The following is a 17,270-nucleotide window of genomic DNA, read 5'->3' as shown; positions in this document are numbered from 1 at the left end:
AATGACGATACATAAATTTCAAAAATAGTGTTCATCCGTAATAAGTAACTGCTGTCTGGCTTGCAATAGACAACTCGCTATCCCCTATTCTTTAATTGAAGTCGCCCGCCGAGTGAAAGATCCGTGAAAGCGAGAAGCCATATATCTTTACGATCGAATGAATAGTAACGTTGTTTAGTGGAAGAAGAATAAAATATGTATAATTCTTTCTCACTCTAGTATTTGCGATCCTGGCGTGTTAAACATATCTGGAGCCTCTCACTCGTTCTCTATGTTCTCTCGACCTGTTCGAGAACACAGTAAAGTCGAATAGCATGCCGATCCGTAATAAGCAACATACTCGATCTCGATCGAGTTGCTTATTACGGATCAAAGCTGTAATTTGTTCTCATAGCGAAACCAAGGTCACCTTAGGTTTTTTAAATATGACCAGATATTTTGTTCTCATTATATTGTAGGGGACATTAAGACGAATTCAAAAAGCATATATCATATTTTTATAAACATTGCTATGTTTACAGTAGTGGAAATAGGAATATTTAACTTTTCGTCACATTTTACTTTTGAACAGTATAAACATTTGACCATAAATTACTAAATGTAAACATAGAACGTTACGTAGAAGCATTTATTAGTTATACCATAAATTTTTAGTGAATACAAAAAGTATTCTCCTAAAGCTACTATAAAGTATAAACATAGATTTTAAATACATTTATACTGTTCAGAAGCAGAATGCGACGAATAATTAAATATTCCTATTTCCACTACTGTAAACATATTAGTGTTTTTTTAAATTCGTTTTAATGTCCCCTACAATATGGTGAGAAAAAAATATCTGATTCTATTTGAAAAATGCAAGGTAACCTTGGTTTTGCTATGAGAATAAACTATTTTCGAAATTTTTATTATCACCATTTGTTGTACACTCGATACCGATAAATTCTTATTGGAAACTTTTTTGTCACATAACCGTAAATGACTGAAAAATCGTGCGTTGTGTTACACAGAACACCCTGTATATGCAGGGTGTTCCACGATAGGTGCCGTTTGATATAATTACTGAACGGTAGGTGGTAGGATAAAAATATAAAGAGACTTTTATCATCACTTTTTATGTAGAATGTTACTGCAAAAAAAATGTTTTTACCTTCAATTTTTAAAGGTCATACTAAGGTTGTCGTGTTTTTTAAAATAGAATGTTATATTTTATTTTGGTTTTATGAAAGTACAGAAAAAAGCCAGTTCAGCATATGCCTTTGAAATGACCTTGAAACAATTCAAAGTCACAAGGATGAAAATGTTTTAAAACGAACTAGAATCGATGTCTCTATTATTTTACTTGTGTCTATTACATTTGATGTTCAAAATGTTCACCTCCAACTCTTAAGCATTTCTGCAGTCTATTGCAACATAAACTGTTGATCGTAAATGCAATCGTTTCTGTTGATATAGCGGCATATGCATTAATTATTCTTATTTTCATGTCGTCTCGTGTCGTTGGCTGCGTTTTATTAACCATTTCTTTTACGTATCTCCATAAGAAGTAATTTAAGCGTCTTAAATCTGGTGACCTTACCGGCCAGTAGTTTAAATCAATTTCAAAATGGTTGGTTTCAACATGATGGTGCCCCATCCCATTATACGTTAACAGTAAGAAGACATCTAAATAACATGTTTCCAAATCGATGGATTAGACATGGTGGACCAATAACTTGGCCGGTAAGTTCCATTTTCTTATGGGGATATATAAAATAAATGGTTTATAAAACGCAGCCAACGATACGAGAAGACATGAAAATAAGAATAATTAATACATGTGCCGCTATATCAACAAAAACGATTGCAGCAATGCTGAAGAGCTGGAGGTGGACATTTTGAACATCAAATGTAAAAGACACCGATAGAGTAACAGAGACGTCGATTCTCTTCTGTTTTCAAACTTTTTCGTCCTTGCGACTTTGGATTGTCTCAAGGTCATTTCAAAGATATGCGGAACTGGTTTTTTCTGTACTTTCATAATACTATAATAAAATATAGCATTCCATCCAAAAAACACGAAATGACCTTAGTATCACCTTGCAAAATTGAAGATCAAATTTTTTTTCTACAGTGACATTCTACATAAAGATGATGATGGAAGTCTCCTCACATTTTTTATCCTATCACCTACCGTTCAGTAGTTATATCAAACGGCACTTATCGTGGGACACCTCGTATATAATATGTGAGTGTGTAACGCCTCTTAACCTCTGATCAATATTACATACAAAACAATAAAAATCGCCGCGCACTCGACAATATAGTAACAAATATTTAGTGTGAAAAGGTATTTACTATATGTATGGAAACGTCTAAGTTCATTTACACTATGAATCTTCAAGTACACTTAACAGAGTGACATTATTTCATGGAGTCAAGAAATATTGACAAAAAAAAAAAAAATGTTAATTTTAAAGGCAGACTATTATTTATTAAATAGATTCCATTTTGTTTCATCAACATTTTGGAATGCTCGAGAAGAAGTTACTGGTTTCTCAGTATGTATAATGTCTATGGTACAAGATGGCGGTGGAGATTCTTACAAGTTGCTCGTACCTTCAAATGATGATTAAAAAATGGACGGGATACAATGGGCGATATATCAATAAGTTCGTATTGTCGGAGAGAAGTTCGAAAGTAATGTACAAAATCGGTTGACAAAAAATATAAAGAAGAAACAGAAGTATGCGACACTCGCCCTGTTGTGACTCTTTTTTTCTCATGGCACAATAGTAGTGCACCTATGAAGCTGTTGAATGTTTTATATTAAAAAAAAAAAATCTGTATACTTTGGCAGTTAGAATTTAGTCATTTAATTATATGCCAATAATATCGCGTATTTAATAATATTTGTAATCTACGCATATTAGAAAACAAAATGACACTTATACAGGGTGTTTGACGAGAAAACAGGATACTTAAATAAATTTGTTAGAAATAAAGATAGGTAAAAAATACTAAAGAGAAAAGTTGTACTGTTCAAGGGGGCAAAAATGATGATACAATCATTCACCGATTCAAGGTTTTTTAAATAGCACTATATATTTTTGACTTCATAGCTTAGTATGTGATGTTAAGGCGTGTTTGACGATATAAGATACCACACCTTGAAATCCTTGCACTCAGAAATGTAGATTCGTCCAACGAATTGATTTCTTAAGCGATTAAGTTTCATTCATAGCATAGCGCGTACCGTTAATGAAAAATGATCTCTAAATATACACCAAATGATTATTATCAAATTATAGGTATGTATCTATAGGTTGTGCATCTATTTCATCGGAAACGATTGAAAGAATACTTCATAGTCTTGCAGAACGTTAAAATGCTTGTGTTATTGCTGAAAGTCACCAGTTTGAACATTTAATTTAATTTAATTTAAATAAACTGATTGCACATTTTAAAGTTGTTATTGCTTTATCATAAATTTTTGTTAGTCCAGTCATTTCAAGGTCATAATATCCTATATCGTTCAATTTGCCTTGATATCGACTTCTACGCTATGAAGTTAAAAATATATGGTACCATTTAGAAAACGATCGATGTTCTTTAAAAATCCTTGAAGATAACGTCAATCAGAAGATCTGTTTGTATCATCATATTTGCTCCCTTGAACAGTACAACTTTCTTCTGATATTTTCTCGTATCTTCAATCCTAATAGAAATACATGGGTGTTCTGTTTCTCGTGACTCACCATGTATATGTACAGGATATTCCACGAGAAAACAAATTCTGCAAGATACTTTGTAGGGAATAGAAGTAACATGTACGTAAGTGTACGTAATCTATTGCTTAAGAAATACTTGTTAAGTATGCTGCAGACATTTTTCTCGTGAAGCACCCTGTATACGTGCAAACGCGTAGTATATGCAAACACTTCATTCTTGATTGTCTAATACAAATTAATCTTCTTCGTGATAACTTTACGACACATGTGGCAAGTTTTTAAGGGAGCAGCGCAGTGCTCACAGGCCCCATGGCCGCACAGAAATGCGACGTTTCGACGACGTTCCATGCAAATACTGCACATATTGGCCTCCTCCAAATCAGCCACTCTAGTCTCTAAATAACGTAACCGTTCCAAGTCCTTATCTTTTTCTCTCTCCTTGTCCTCATTCTCCTCTTTCTTCTGCTCCTCCAACGCACTGTCTTTAATTTTTTCTTCCTGGTTTGTCAGAGGAATTTCTCCGGTAGCCAACTGCCCATCTATGCCAAACCAAAACGTCAAATAAATAATTGTGATAGAAATATCAGAATGTTTATAAAAAAAATGTTGATGTGAAGTACCTAGAATAGCTTCTGTCTTCGCAATTCCATGACCACAGTGAGCACAATTGATTATAGTGACACTACTGCCAGCATTAAATGTGCTTCCATCCTTCGTTGCATTGGTCACTATACCCAAGCAACTATGGCACTCTGTAGCATCACCAGAGCCTGGAATACCTTTTCTGTTACCACGTACCATTTCAGATTGAAGCGTTGTGTCTATCTGATATATGGAAGGCTGTGAAGCGGGAGCGTTTTCTATCCTATAACAAGTACACGTGCATAAATTAGATAAAACACCTTCTGTACAATGAAATACACAGAGGTCTTACTTACTCTAATTCAGTACTGTGACTTTGGTATTGATAACACCGCACCAAATCAGTGTATGCGGCTATCTGGGGATCAGCCTCGAGAAGATCTAAAGGCGTTTTATTTTTGGAATTCTTCATGTGCTCTAATAGAGTGCAGCTTCTATCCACACTCACCAGGAAGCAAGCTAACGCCAGTTCCGTCTTGGCATTCTGTCTAGCTAAATTTTGCCATATCTGCAATGCATATTACTACAATGCCATATCTAACAGTGAAGGTCAATATACTTAAAAAACACAACGTACTGCATAAATTAGAGGAGAATCTCGACAGCTTTCAGACGTAGGAACCACATTGGTTTGATTGGGGCTCTTCACTATAGCAATGTGTAACACTGTGTCACCATCTGCATCATTGCTAGCAATGTCTGCATTGTGGTGCACAAGAAGCTCTACTAAAGCCCAGTGACCTTGAGATGTGGCCAGATGTAGAGGCGTCTGTCGACGGTTGTTTCGAAGGTCCACTTTAGCGTTGCCGCCATTTGGAGAAAGAAGTATGGCAGCCACGTCTTTGTGGCCATTCAGAGCTGCAAGGTGCAGTGCAGCGAAACCATCCTCTTTTTTCACGTCTACCAAGTGTCTTGCTCGCGCCACTAATTTCTCAGTCGCACTATACACAATATAATTTGCAATTAATCTTTAGATTTTTTAAAGTGACAGTGTTTGATTAATTATGTATATTTACTGAGCATTGCCCTTTAGAGCAGCATGATGCAGCACGTTGAAGCCCCGTTTATTCCTCAAGGTGAAGTCCACTCGACGCTGTGTCTCCGTACGAGTCTTGTAAATTAACGTCACAGTGATGACGCAGTAGAACTTTCACACATTGAACGTGTTGCTTGTTTACAGCTACGTGCAAGGCACTGCACTTGCCATTGTTCACTGCGTTAATGGCTGCACCGCGTGACAGAAGTAGCTCCATTATCTCTGGTTGGTTACTGTGTAGTAAAATATTTTTATAAGTTTGTGATATGTCCAGGAGGAAAAATTTGAAGGACCAAGCGGGAATCGAAACCGCGACCTCTGAAACTCTACGCCCATAAGCAAGGCGCCCTCCCTTTTTCTTCGTTGTTATTTGTTCCTTTTGATAGACATGGAGGCCCTGATCTCATATATATATAAATTTTGTGACAAACCCAAATGCAGCATAGTGAAGAGGTGTGTCCCCATCCTCATCTACAGCTCGTAGAGATGCACCAGCATCCAGAAGAAGAGTACAGAGGTCTCGTTGGCCTTGATGTGCAGCTACTTGTAAACAAGTTTTCTTGCCACCACCTGGTCCACCAGCTCTGGCATCCACTCTACCAGGGTATTTTTTGAGGAATTCTTGAACTGCGGATACCCCTGCTTCTCCTCTGGCTGCATCTCTCAATAGCTTCTCAACTTCAGTGTCTACACCGTCAGCTATACAGACGATAATATGAAATCATAATACATGTACTAATTAACACATTGCGTACGACACTCTGCTCGCTCAACGCGCTTCCAGGGCCCGCACATTTTTGAACGTTCTAAAAAAACTTTGTACAATGCATATATGCATTTTTTTATTTTTCATTTATAAAGTATTCTTAAATATTACTACATATTTTTTATACATCTATTTAGTATGTAGGCTTTTTTACATTTTAGCTATTATTTATTATATAAATGAAATTAAATCGATTAATTATTATTTATTTTACAAACTTGAATAATGCTTCAGAGTATGAATCTGGTGAAGCATTCTCCTTTGTGCAATGGTATTTGGCATAATTTGCAACTAAATCTGGTTTCGCTCCTTTTTTCATTGAACAAACAGACTTTACTTCTTTTTTTTTTATTTCGCTAATCATTTATCATAAGAATATGCAAGGCTTCGTTGCCTTGGTAACGTAACAAAAAAATCTATTTTTAATTTCTTAATTCGTCGATACGCGCGTATGAAAAAGCATTAAAACGAGATATTTCGTAACCCGGCCACAAAGTTCGATTTGCTATATACGAGCTATCTCGTGATCCGTACGCAATGTGTTAACACTAGAAGAACCGCCCGGGTCAAAATGACCTATTAGCAACTAACCAAAATTGACTTTTTCTGTAACTAAACCGTAATTAAAAAATTATATTCATACCGATACAAATAAAAGTATACATGGAGAAAACAAAATCAGAAAGTTACAAACGATAATACTTAACAGTATCGAACATTCACTTCTTTTGGAAAGTTGCTAATGGGTCGTATTGACGTGGCCGGTCTTTCTAGAATTAAATATCTAAACTTAACATACCTGTCCAGTCTCTGCTTCGGTTTGCTTCATCCTGTAAGGAAACAGTTTCTGTTCCAGGAGGAACAAGAGTGACACTCAAAGGATTGAATGTCCATGTATGACCATCTAATGCAACTCTCAAATCTCCATCAGAATATATTTTGATTACTTTGCCAGTTTTCCCCAAAGCCTGAAAGTTTTTTCTTTATAAAATCTGATAGTAATTGAAAGCTGATGAACTTACATTCTTCATCACATCTATCCATTCTCCATGGCCCCTCTGATAGAGTTTAACCGCGGATAAATCGGTCTTCACCCTGACTATGTCTCCGAGAGAGAACGTGTCCTTGCTAGTGACCTTTGTTAATGCACCAGGATGAAAAGTCCATCGGTTGTTGCATCCCTCGAATTGCACACGGACGTCTCTCTTGTCCGTGATACGATGCACTCTGCCAACTTTTCCTATGTACTCGGCCATACGTGGATTCCAACCACCATGACCCTCTTGCATTTCCTTTAGTGTTTCTACATCGACCAATACTTTTATTTTATCCCCAACATTGAAGGTTAAGTGACGCGGACTAGATACAGAGGAAGGAACACCAATTCTGGTTGGAGTTACATTGGTTAGGTTGTCTGATACAGTCATTACTGGCTGTCCAAGGAGTGGAAGGTGTTCCTTGTAATATGTGCCAGCTGTGGCTTCCTCCACATAGCACAAATCCACACAGCCCTTGTAACCAAGACGATAGACATTTGTACTACCCTTGGACCATGTCACAGTTGCCACTGATCGGCTACTTTCATTATCCCATCCACGTATATCCATAACTCTGCCAGTTTTTCCTGAAGTGCAGTTCTGTTAGAATGCATAATAGACATAAAATAAAAATGCAAGGTACCTCTTCCTCCATCTTGGTTTCCCCATTCCCAGTCAGGGCCACGAACAACTTTAGCTCCAATAAATATTCCTTTCAAAGGTATCTTGGTACAGTTCTCTCGTGGAGTCAATTGAACTCTATGTAATTCAGAAAGTTTATGAAGTGAATTTCATTATCAATTATCAAGTAATTATGATAATAATGTTTGAAAAACCAACCCCACTGAATTGGCTGTTTGAAATCTTTCAAAACAATGACTAAGATTATGCACATCAGCCATGTAGCACTGTGTGCATAGATCATAATCACAACACTGGATACATTTCCATCTGATGCCAATTATCCCATGTCTTTTACATCCATCACATATGATATTTGCATGCTTAACACCTGTGGCTGCATTATCAAATACCAACAGGTCATATGCTCCTTGATATCCGATTCTGTAGTTGCTTCTGGATCCATGATCCCATTGAACAATGACAGTTTTATCTGGTGTCCTGTCAGATGGATTAGGACTAGAAGCTGAGTTTCCAAAAGAGGGAGGTTTGCCAATTTCTACAACTGTTCCTGTATGGCCCTCACCACCATCTTGGTCATCCCACTTCCAATCCTGTCCACGGATCACCCGTAAACCGACTTCTAACATTTCCAAGAGTGCTTGAACCTGTATGTGACCCTTAAGTGAATAAGTATATAAGACATGGATTAATATGAATTTTTTTTATCTATATCTGAATATGTTGCATACTATGACACTCTGTTATTATGCAGCAATTATATTATAATATATAGATATATATTATTATTTGGAAAAATTAGAAAATTTATAAAATGCGTTCAGTTTTGCTTATCATTGTACATACCTGAAACGGTCAAGACTGGCACGACGATATACTTTATGAATCATATGCACTTTTGTGGTTATATTATATAGATATATATTATTATTTGGAAAAATTAGAAAATTTATAAAATGCGTTCAGTTTTGCTTATCATTGTACATACCTGAAACGGTCAAGCCTGGCACGACGATATACTTTATGAATCATATGCACTTTTGTGGTTTTGCATGTAGCTTGAAAAATACTCACTAGATCGAGTCGAAGGATTAAACGTAAACGAGACAATTCGTGAAGCACTCTGGGTATTAGACGACATCGTTTACCAAGGATTCTGAGGTTTCATCTCGACAAGATTCTGCGTGTCCGTGTCAACGATCGTAACCTCATAACTCGAGCTCGGTCGAAAGGTGCCTCTTTGGAGCCAATGGCAAATCAGAGAGAACAAGCTTATTTTCCGGACGAAATTTCGGCTTCGTTCCGTAATCAGAGCGGATCAGATTTTTCCATGAGCTCTCCAACGAAATACATTCTTGTTAAACGATTACCATGCAGGACGTGAAAATCATTCACCACGAATCACGGAAATGGTCTATGCGTAAACTGTTGATGATGGAGAAAAGTTACTTTTTCCTCCCAAGTAATTTCAGTTTCACGATTTTTATCAAACTTTCTACAAATTTTGCCGCCTGGACGATGATTCAGATCTCATTGTTCGCATTCTACAGTGCAAAGAATCGAGAGAGACACGTTGGTGGCGCGAGGGATTGGAAAGGTGCAGTTTACGATGTAACAATTAACTGTGGATAATATTTTATTGATAAATCACAAAGATAGATCACACAAGAAGATAAAATGCAAAAATTTTACACGTTAAAAATAAAGAATGGAAAATTCATCTGATGCAAGAACGAAACAAGCTTCTCATTTTTTCTAGAAACGCCGCTTGACTAAAAAGTGCAAGAAATAGACAAATTTGACTCTTTAATACATTTTTGGTATACTTATACTGCATATGAACATTGTTTAAGCAATTTGTTTTTCAGAATATTCGTAATTTATTGTAGATTCGAAATTTTTACAATTTATACAGTAGCGTGTGAAACTTATCAATAAAATATTACTCAAAATTAATTATTAATTATAAGTGATAATGCAAAAAGAGATAAATTTATGTGGATTAGTGACAAAAAATTAAAAAAAAAAAAAAAGGAGTGTTGTAGGTTAGTTCTGATAGGAATTGAAATTGGGAGCAAAGGGATCATCCATTTTGTAGGTGAATACCTTATCCACTACACTACACTACTATAATTTTCGCTATTAAAATAAAGCAAATATATTAGTTGTAAATTTTAATATTAAATTATAAATCTTATACGTCAAAAATAGTGTATGGTTAGTTTCAAGATTTTTAACTATACCACTGTGTAAAGGTTCATTAAAATCGAAGTATGAAACGTGGGGACTTTTCCTTGTTAAATATTACGATACTTTCAAGTATTGTATGTATCACAACAATTATTTAGACTGTTCGTTTTTGTCGAATTTTTCATTCATCGTAAGAATGAATTATTTTTAGAACTTTCTGCGTTTATTATTATAAGATTATTAATGAACAGAGAGAAAAATTTCGATATGGAGAGAATCATTTATAACGCATTTTATTGTAATTTACGCTCTCACATAACTATGTTATATATTGATTTACGCTTTGAAATCGTAAGAAAAATAAGAAAAACGCAATAATAGGGAACTAACCATTTTTTTTTTTAATGATTACGTACATATATATCTGATTTTTTTTTTCTTGAGAGGTTATCTGCGTTAATTCGTCGAGAACTTAGTACATAATTTTAATCTGAAGAACGGACGGTGGATTATCAACCAACTTCTCGAGTTTGACCATCGATCGGAGTCGATCAGCGAGGGACTGGCGTGAATGTGTCGCACGTCCAGACTTTTCGATATTCTGTTTATGAGGCGGGACGCGTTTTATCGCAGATAACGGGCACCTATAACGGGCTTGGCGGAATCGCTGAACTTATGTTGATGAAATACGCGCGGCTACGAAACGTGCGTCTCGAATCCACTCGCGGGTGACGTTTCCGCGCCAGTATCGTCGTCGTTTGACTTAACCTTCTCGAGAGATTGTACAGTCGAGCATAATTTCTGCCGTGGAGAGGATGAATCCTCTCTCAGGTGATGGGAACGGTGACGGGAATATGGAATGGCATGGAACAGGTCGCGGTCGTGGCAGAGGAATGTGGTCATCGGCCGCGCGAGAAAATTCTCCTTTGAGGAGACCCCATGATGATACATCTGGAATGCAAACAGGTTGCTATATTTGTGACATGGAAAAACACTGTTTGAAAATGAACATAATTCACTTGAAACATTATAAATATATTCCACTTGGAACATTATAAATATATTCCACTTGGAACATTATAAATTTGTTAAAGGAGCATCACAGGAAACAGTCACTTTGAATATGATTTGGAAAAGAAATTTTTGGAGTACATTATACAAGGTGTTTCAGAGAAATTGTCAATGTGACATTTTCTTCAATTTTTGTGTATTTTTTATTTTACATTTCGCTCATGGGACACCTTGTTAAGTTTTCCTCCATAATGTTCTGCAAAAATTTTTGTTTTCTAAATGCTGCCCAAAATGGCTATTTTAACCATTCTCCTTTATGGGTGCTTTTTTAACTGCAGGGTCTATGGAGTCTGGAAGCTCAGAGCACAATAAAGTGGATATGTCTTTCGATGATATTATCCAAAGCAGTAGATTATCTGTGCATGCAGCTGAATTCATTCCAAAATCATATCCTGCCAATAAGCAGCCAGTGAGTATCTTTTGTTCAACACTGTGATTCCTTATTTTGGAGTGTTCAAGTGTTGAGATGATTGTATTATTTCTGTTGCACAGCAACATCAACAGCAGCAGTCATCTATGAGATTTTTACAGAAACACTCAATTCAGGATAGATTACAAATGGCACGAGAAATACCACTCCAAGCTGGAGTGCAAGTGCAGAATTTCGACAATTCCCAGCATTATCAACAAACTGGACAAGTTCAACAGTTTGATAATCCATCACAACAGCAACAGCAAATGGAGCAGCCCTCCAATGCCCAAGATTATGGATGTTTTGATGGAGGTTCTGGAGACTACAAAGATAAACATCAGGTAATAATTATAAGAAGATTGAAAATTAAGTTTCATTATTAATTGATTCATTTTATTACAGAGCTCAAATGTAGAGGATGATAATTATTTAATCGACTTTGTAAACACAACACAGAACCTAGGGAGTGTTATACATTCGTTGATACTAAATCCTGGTCGCTTCACTTCCATCGTACCGCAGCTCATAAATAACCTTAGGCCTTATTTAGAATTTCCTAGTCAGTTTCAAGAAATTATAAAAATAATAATTCAACAGGTAAATTTTTTCTCCTTTTCTCGAACCAAAAAAAGAAAGATTGTATATTCATCGAATGTTAAATCACTTTCAGTCCATGAACGAGGGTAACTTCCGGTACAGTGGTGCTCGACTTTGCGCCTCTCTAGACAGCAGTCTGACTCAAAACGAACAAACGTCTTTTAGATGGACATTATATACTCTGTGAGTTATTGAATAAGACATGTACATATATTAAGTATCTAAGGTTTCGGTTTAATAAATGTTAATTTTGTAACAGGTGTAAAAACGAAGCCGAGAGACAATCTTCCAACTGGCAGCAAAAAGAGGACCACACAGAGGATGAACAGAAAAAGTGTCACGGATTGATATTATTCCTAGCCGAGTTGGTCACCCAAATGGAGCACACTTCCGCTTTTGGTTTGGGAGACTTATTAATTCAGCTCATTATCGTTATACTAAAAAAGCCTGCACCAAACTCAGTCAAGAATATCTGTCAAGCCTTAAAGGTACACAATGTGCAAAAACCCCCAGGAAAAATTTACACAATATTATTATTTATAATATACAATTCTATAATATGGTTTTCTTTGTGTAATATATAGTTGGCAGGACAAACTTTGGAAAAGGATAAGGGTGAAGATCGCAAGGAAATGGAGAACATGATGCGGGCATTAACAGAATTAGTGACAGAGGGTAGAGTCGATTCACACGTTGGAAGAATGGTTCATAGTGTCCATGAGTTGAGAAACGGAAATTGGGGACAGAGTTCTATTAATTCTTCGATAGTTGAATCCACAGAGTCCATAGATCCTAATCAAGCTGTCGATGAACCAGTTTTCTACGGTCCAGACGGCAAAGTATTAACAGCAGAAGAGAATAAATTTTTGGAGGACGTTGCTGACAGTACAACGAACATCGAGGATCATGTGTATGTATATTAAATTGATTAAAATTAAAAATTAAATGTGTCAAAATATATATGCATATATGTCAAAATGTGTCAAAATATGAATTTTTACAGTATATCGGAGCACGGATACGAGGGCGAAGAGGAATGGTTGTCAGATGAGGATGGCGTATATGAGGCGTTTGAGGAGTTCTTAAAGCATATTCCGAAGCAAATCAAGAACCAGGCACAGAAATAATTAAGGATGGTCGACGGTCGCCTAACTATAAATCGAGATTATCGTGTAATTTTCATTGGTCTCATAGTTGGAAACTATGGGGGTATTTCCTAAATTTCGTTTGCGAATTTTTATATAAATGTAAAACGGGGGTGCAGACTAAAAATCGAGCGTGTGATGGAATGATTCTCTCTGCGTTTGTACGATACGTATTTAATCAGAAAAATTCGTCTCGAGAGCATAATGAATCTTAATGGATTGATTTCCATACATACACACATACGGGGGAAAAATGCTTTCTCTGTTTTGTGCCGCTGCCATCTTTTTTCTTTCTTTTTTACACACACGTACCAACCTACTTTTTTGTACTGTGCACACTCACATTTTTAAACTTAGAAACGAGCATTGCGAAGTTTGTTCCTAGGACGAAACGATATATCTATTTGTCTATGATACGAAATTAATTATTAAGTTATTTAAATTATTGCAATAAATCATCAGAACGATTGAGGTAAATATTAATCGTTGCATTTGTCATTTTTCTGGTTTATCGTTGATGGTTATCACGAACCCAACAGCTTCAATGTTTCTAATTAATTTTTTTTTACAGGTAATACAGTAACTGTTCTTTATACGAAGCAATTCTGTAAATGTGAACTGGTATTTAGGGACGATTACGCACACGGTCAACATTTCTTGGATGATCATAATATGCTCGTGGTCATTTTTAGCGCGAAAGGGAAATTGCAACACGAATATTTACGCTCTTGGTGTTTAGCCTGTAGTATAAGTCCTATACCTCGTTTGTGGTAGCGTATTGCATTTTTGAGTATTTATTCGTCATCAGTCAAAGTTGATTCAGAAAAAAATCACCGATGGCTCATCGATTTCGAATAATTACTTATATGGTGATCTATATATTTATATTGAGTTAAAATGTTTAATTTTTATAATAAGAAGCTTCATATATAAATAATAATTCGTATACCAATAAAATCAAAATTAACATATGCAATATTTTATTGGGACGAATTTAAACGACTGCTGAGTGGTTTTGTGCTGCATGGCTCATTAGCAAAGTGTCCTTCAATCGTTGGTAGAACTTGAAAAGTTGTACGTGGAGGACATATTTTCTTGCTCGTGAATAAATGATTTTCTAGAATATTAAAAAACGTGTGGGCAGTGGTCTAGTATAGTGTAGCGCATAGGCGAGGCCCATCAAAGGATCGTCAGGGACATGCGTAGGCAAAATTCAAAGTGGGACTGAAGGTTAAGGAAGGTGGGACCTTCACAATAATCTCTTCATTCGTTGGAAACCCTGTTGCGTCGTAAAGAAACGCAGATTTTCCCAGGACTCGTCGCGGTCAATAGACCGCTTTCGGGGTGGCCTCATACGAAGGCCCACACCCCAGGATACTGCAAAATTAGGCCCGAGTAGTACTCGAAACTGTAACCTTCGCCACCTAAGTTATTAACTAGACTCCAGAGTTAATGACTGCGCATCTTACCCTGGCGCCTTCATTGTTCTGTTGCGTTGTCGCTTGAACGTAACTTTAATCACTCGTCGTGCATGAACGTGAATACGGCTTTAGAGCAGTTAGAATTAGTGTCATGTGGCGCCCCGTAGTGTGAATGCAAAAGCGCGCCAAAGTCTAATAATGAGAACCAATCTGAGCCACCCTCAAGAACACATGTGTGGAACCTTTGATTTGATTGGAGACTTTTGTAAGCAAAGAATGTGGGGGCAATGAAGGAACAACGACGCCTGATGATTTATTCGATTTTCCTCGTTCAAAGAGCTCAGACTTGATAAAGTTATAGTTAAACTTTTCACATATCCTTGTTCCAATCAAGTTATTTATTAGTAAATCAATAGTTTCAACATTAGATTTTCCGTATTCATTAATTTTCATAAACAATCGCGTTCTTAAGTGCTTTGGCGCCCCACGTGCGCAAATTCCATCAAATTCCCCAAGAACCCACGCAACAGTTCAATAGTATAAACACTGCTGTTTGTCTAAGACGCCATAGAAAGTACAAACGGAAAAACATTTTCAGAATTTTTCACCTTCCACCGCTTTTTACCTTTTGCTAAAAGAAAAGACACTCCCACATCATTCAATCTAAAATTAGTTACAACCACCCTTCTCCGAACATCCAACCAATCAGATTTAAAACTAGTTTTCCTGGATGACATACCATCAAGCGACGAGTATACAAACTGGCCTTCGTAAGGCACGCGACATACGAAACAGCTCTTGTGAGACAACTGCTAGTGCAGCCTTACGCACAACAAACCCGTTAATCCGTTTGGTCCGCTTGTGAAACAGTCACGCTTTAGACTAGGTAAAATCATGCCTGCATTATTTACTAATAAAAAAATGGATTTTTTTGTTAAACAAATTACTTCTTTCAGGCTACTGAAAAGATGAAACAGCTGCAGGTCCGACTATTGCTTCTTTTATCATCATTTACTATTGTGAATGGCAGATACTATCAGTCAAGGATACTTACATCGGGAAATATTGGTAAGTTATGTGAATATTGAGTTTGTATTATTACAAAAATTATACTGAACGTTTTATTTTCTTAATTTTAAGGCTGTGAGGCTTACATTTGTGGTGTGAACGCAAGATGCACATTCAGCGAAGGAAGACCAGTCTGTTCTTGCATGAACCTGCACATGGGGGACCCCCTTTCATGCTGTGTCAGAGTAGAATGTCTAAGTTTGTATATGTTAAAAAAATATTGGAATATTTTAAATGAAATATTCCACAGAACCTGTTTTAAGTGATATGAATTTAATTTCCAGTTAATGGGGACTGCATTAGCAGCAGAGCATGTGTCAATAACAGATGTATGAATCCCTGTGATGGTCTATGTGGCATGAACGTGTTATGCCAGATCATAAATCACTCTCCAATGTGCTATTGTCCTTCTGAATACGTTGGAGATCCTTTCGTCTTGTGTTGTATAGCTGAGACACCTGTACATATTACCAATTACACTACCACTACTCTGAGTGACATGAAATGACCTCAAGAAGAGGAGTGAGTGACACATTAATGGAATCCTTTCAAAGGCCGCCTCTAAGCCGAGACCATGCGGATAAAACACAAAATGTGAGGTAGCGGTGTGCACTTGCCTTCCGGGAGAGACAGCGAATGTTCCGATCATCTTGTATGTTCCACGTCCTTTAGATGCGAGAGTTCGTGTAAGTGTGGTCCAAACGCGGAGTGACAGGTTATAAATCATCAAGCCAAGTGTAGTTGTCCAAATGTAAGTAATAAATGGATATATAAAAAGTAAGAGCATAATTGATATCAATTAATTATATATTGTCTCTTCTAGAATTGGTTAGGAAATCCGTATGTACAGTGGATTCCGGTTAATTGGGACACATTGGGACCGGATTAATTTCTCCCAAAAAAGCGAATTTCAACAGGCAAAATCTGAACAACGTAAAAAATGAAGCCAAAAACGATTTATTGAAAAACGTATGTAATATTCGGTCTTGATATTTATATTCCGTTCTTCAGTATCTGTCCCAAATAAACAGCGGTCCCGCTTAACCAGCGTCCCAATTAACCGGAATCCACTGCATCTTGTCACCCCGAATGCACCACTCACTCAGAATATCCAGCAAACAAACCAGCCTGCCTCTATCAAAAATGCGTGAACCCCTGCGACAAAGTGTGGTGTAAATGCAGACTGCGATTTGCGTGACATTACTCCGGTCTGCAACTGTCCCGGACATATGACTGGCAACCCCTTCATAAGCTGTAGACCTTTTGAAGCACGTAAGTGATTAGAAAGTAATAAATTAAGTTTTATTCTAACTCGGAAGTTTGTTAATATTCTCAGGAGACCTGTGTGAACCTAATCTATACGGAGCAAACGCAATTTGCATTCCCGGTTACGACAACACCGGAAAGGAGAGACCAGTCTGTACTTATTCGACCGGTTACATAGGGCATGCTTTGACCAGCTGCCAGAAGGGAGAATGCTTTATTGACAGCAAATGTCCAGACAATAAAGCGTGCATAGACTTCACCTGTCAA

General features: G+C 36.8%; 3 protein-coding genes across 3 annotated transcripts in view; 2 read left to right on the top strand and 1 right to left on the bottom strand.

The window, feature by feature from the left end:
- Nucleotides 1–3,935: 3,935 nt before the first annotated feature.
- On the bottom strand, nucleotides 3,936–8,462 carry LOC108573252 (E3 ubiquitin-protein ligase MIB2-like). The gene is given in 11 exon segments (XM_017935645.1): nucleotides 3,936–4,249; nucleotides 4,331–4,575; nucleotides 4,649–4,860; nucleotides 4,930–5,293; nucleotides 5,369–5,442; nucleotides 5,444–5,621; nucleotides 5,820–6,087; nucleotides 6,954–7,122; nucleotides 7,177–7,778; nucleotides 7,835–7,950; nucleotides 8,032–8,462. Coding segments are annotated over 11 exon segments (2,973 nt in total).
- A 2,376-nt stretch (nucleotides 8,463–10,838) lies between these two features.
- LOC108573251 (polyadenylate-binding protein-interacting protein 1) lies at nucleotides 10,839–13,631 on the top strand. Its single transcript, XM_017935644.1, has 8 exons — nucleotides 10,839–10,989; nucleotides 11,373–11,492; nucleotides 11,585–11,847; nucleotides 11,909–12,103; nucleotides 12,177–12,286; nucleotides 12,363–12,591; nucleotides 12,688–13,013; nucleotides 13,107–13,631. Exons 1-8 carry the CDS (start codon nucleotides 10,839–10,841, stop codon nucleotides 13,228–13,230), a joined length of 1,518 nt encoding a protein of 505 aa, XP_017791133.1. The 3' UTR covers nucleotides 13,231–13,631.
- Nucleotides 13,632–15,637: 2,006 nt separating this feature from the next.
- The window catches only part of LOC108573228 (keratin-associated protein 10-2-like), a 1,777-nt gene continuing 144 nt past the window's right edge, over nucleotides 15,638–17,270 (top strand). Inside the window, 9 exon segments of the mRNA XM_017935617.1 lie at nucleotides 15,638–15,737; nucleotides 15,810–15,935; nucleotides 16,022–16,197; nucleotides 16,292–16,361; nucleotides 16,364–16,488; nucleotides 16,561–16,583; nucleotides 16,812–16,898; nucleotides 16,900–17,009; nucleotides 17,074–17,266. Coding sequence (XP_017791106.1) covers nucleotides 15,638–15,737; nucleotides 15,810–15,935; nucleotides 16,022–16,197; nucleotides 16,292–16,361; nucleotides 16,364–16,488; nucleotides 16,561–16,583; nucleotides 16,812–16,898; nucleotides 16,900–17,009; nucleotides 17,074–17,266 — 1,010 coding nt within the window.

Source organism: Habropoda laboriosa, unplaced genomic scaffold, assembly GCF_001263275.1.
Source record: "Habropoda laboriosa isolate 0110345459 unplaced genomic scaffold, ASM126327v1 scaffold134, whole genome shotgun sequence".
NCBI lineage: Eukaryota > Metazoa > Arthropoda > Insecta > Hymenoptera > Apidae > Habropoda > Habropoda laboriosa.
This window is presented reverse-complemented; position numbering and strand designations above follow the sequence as displayed.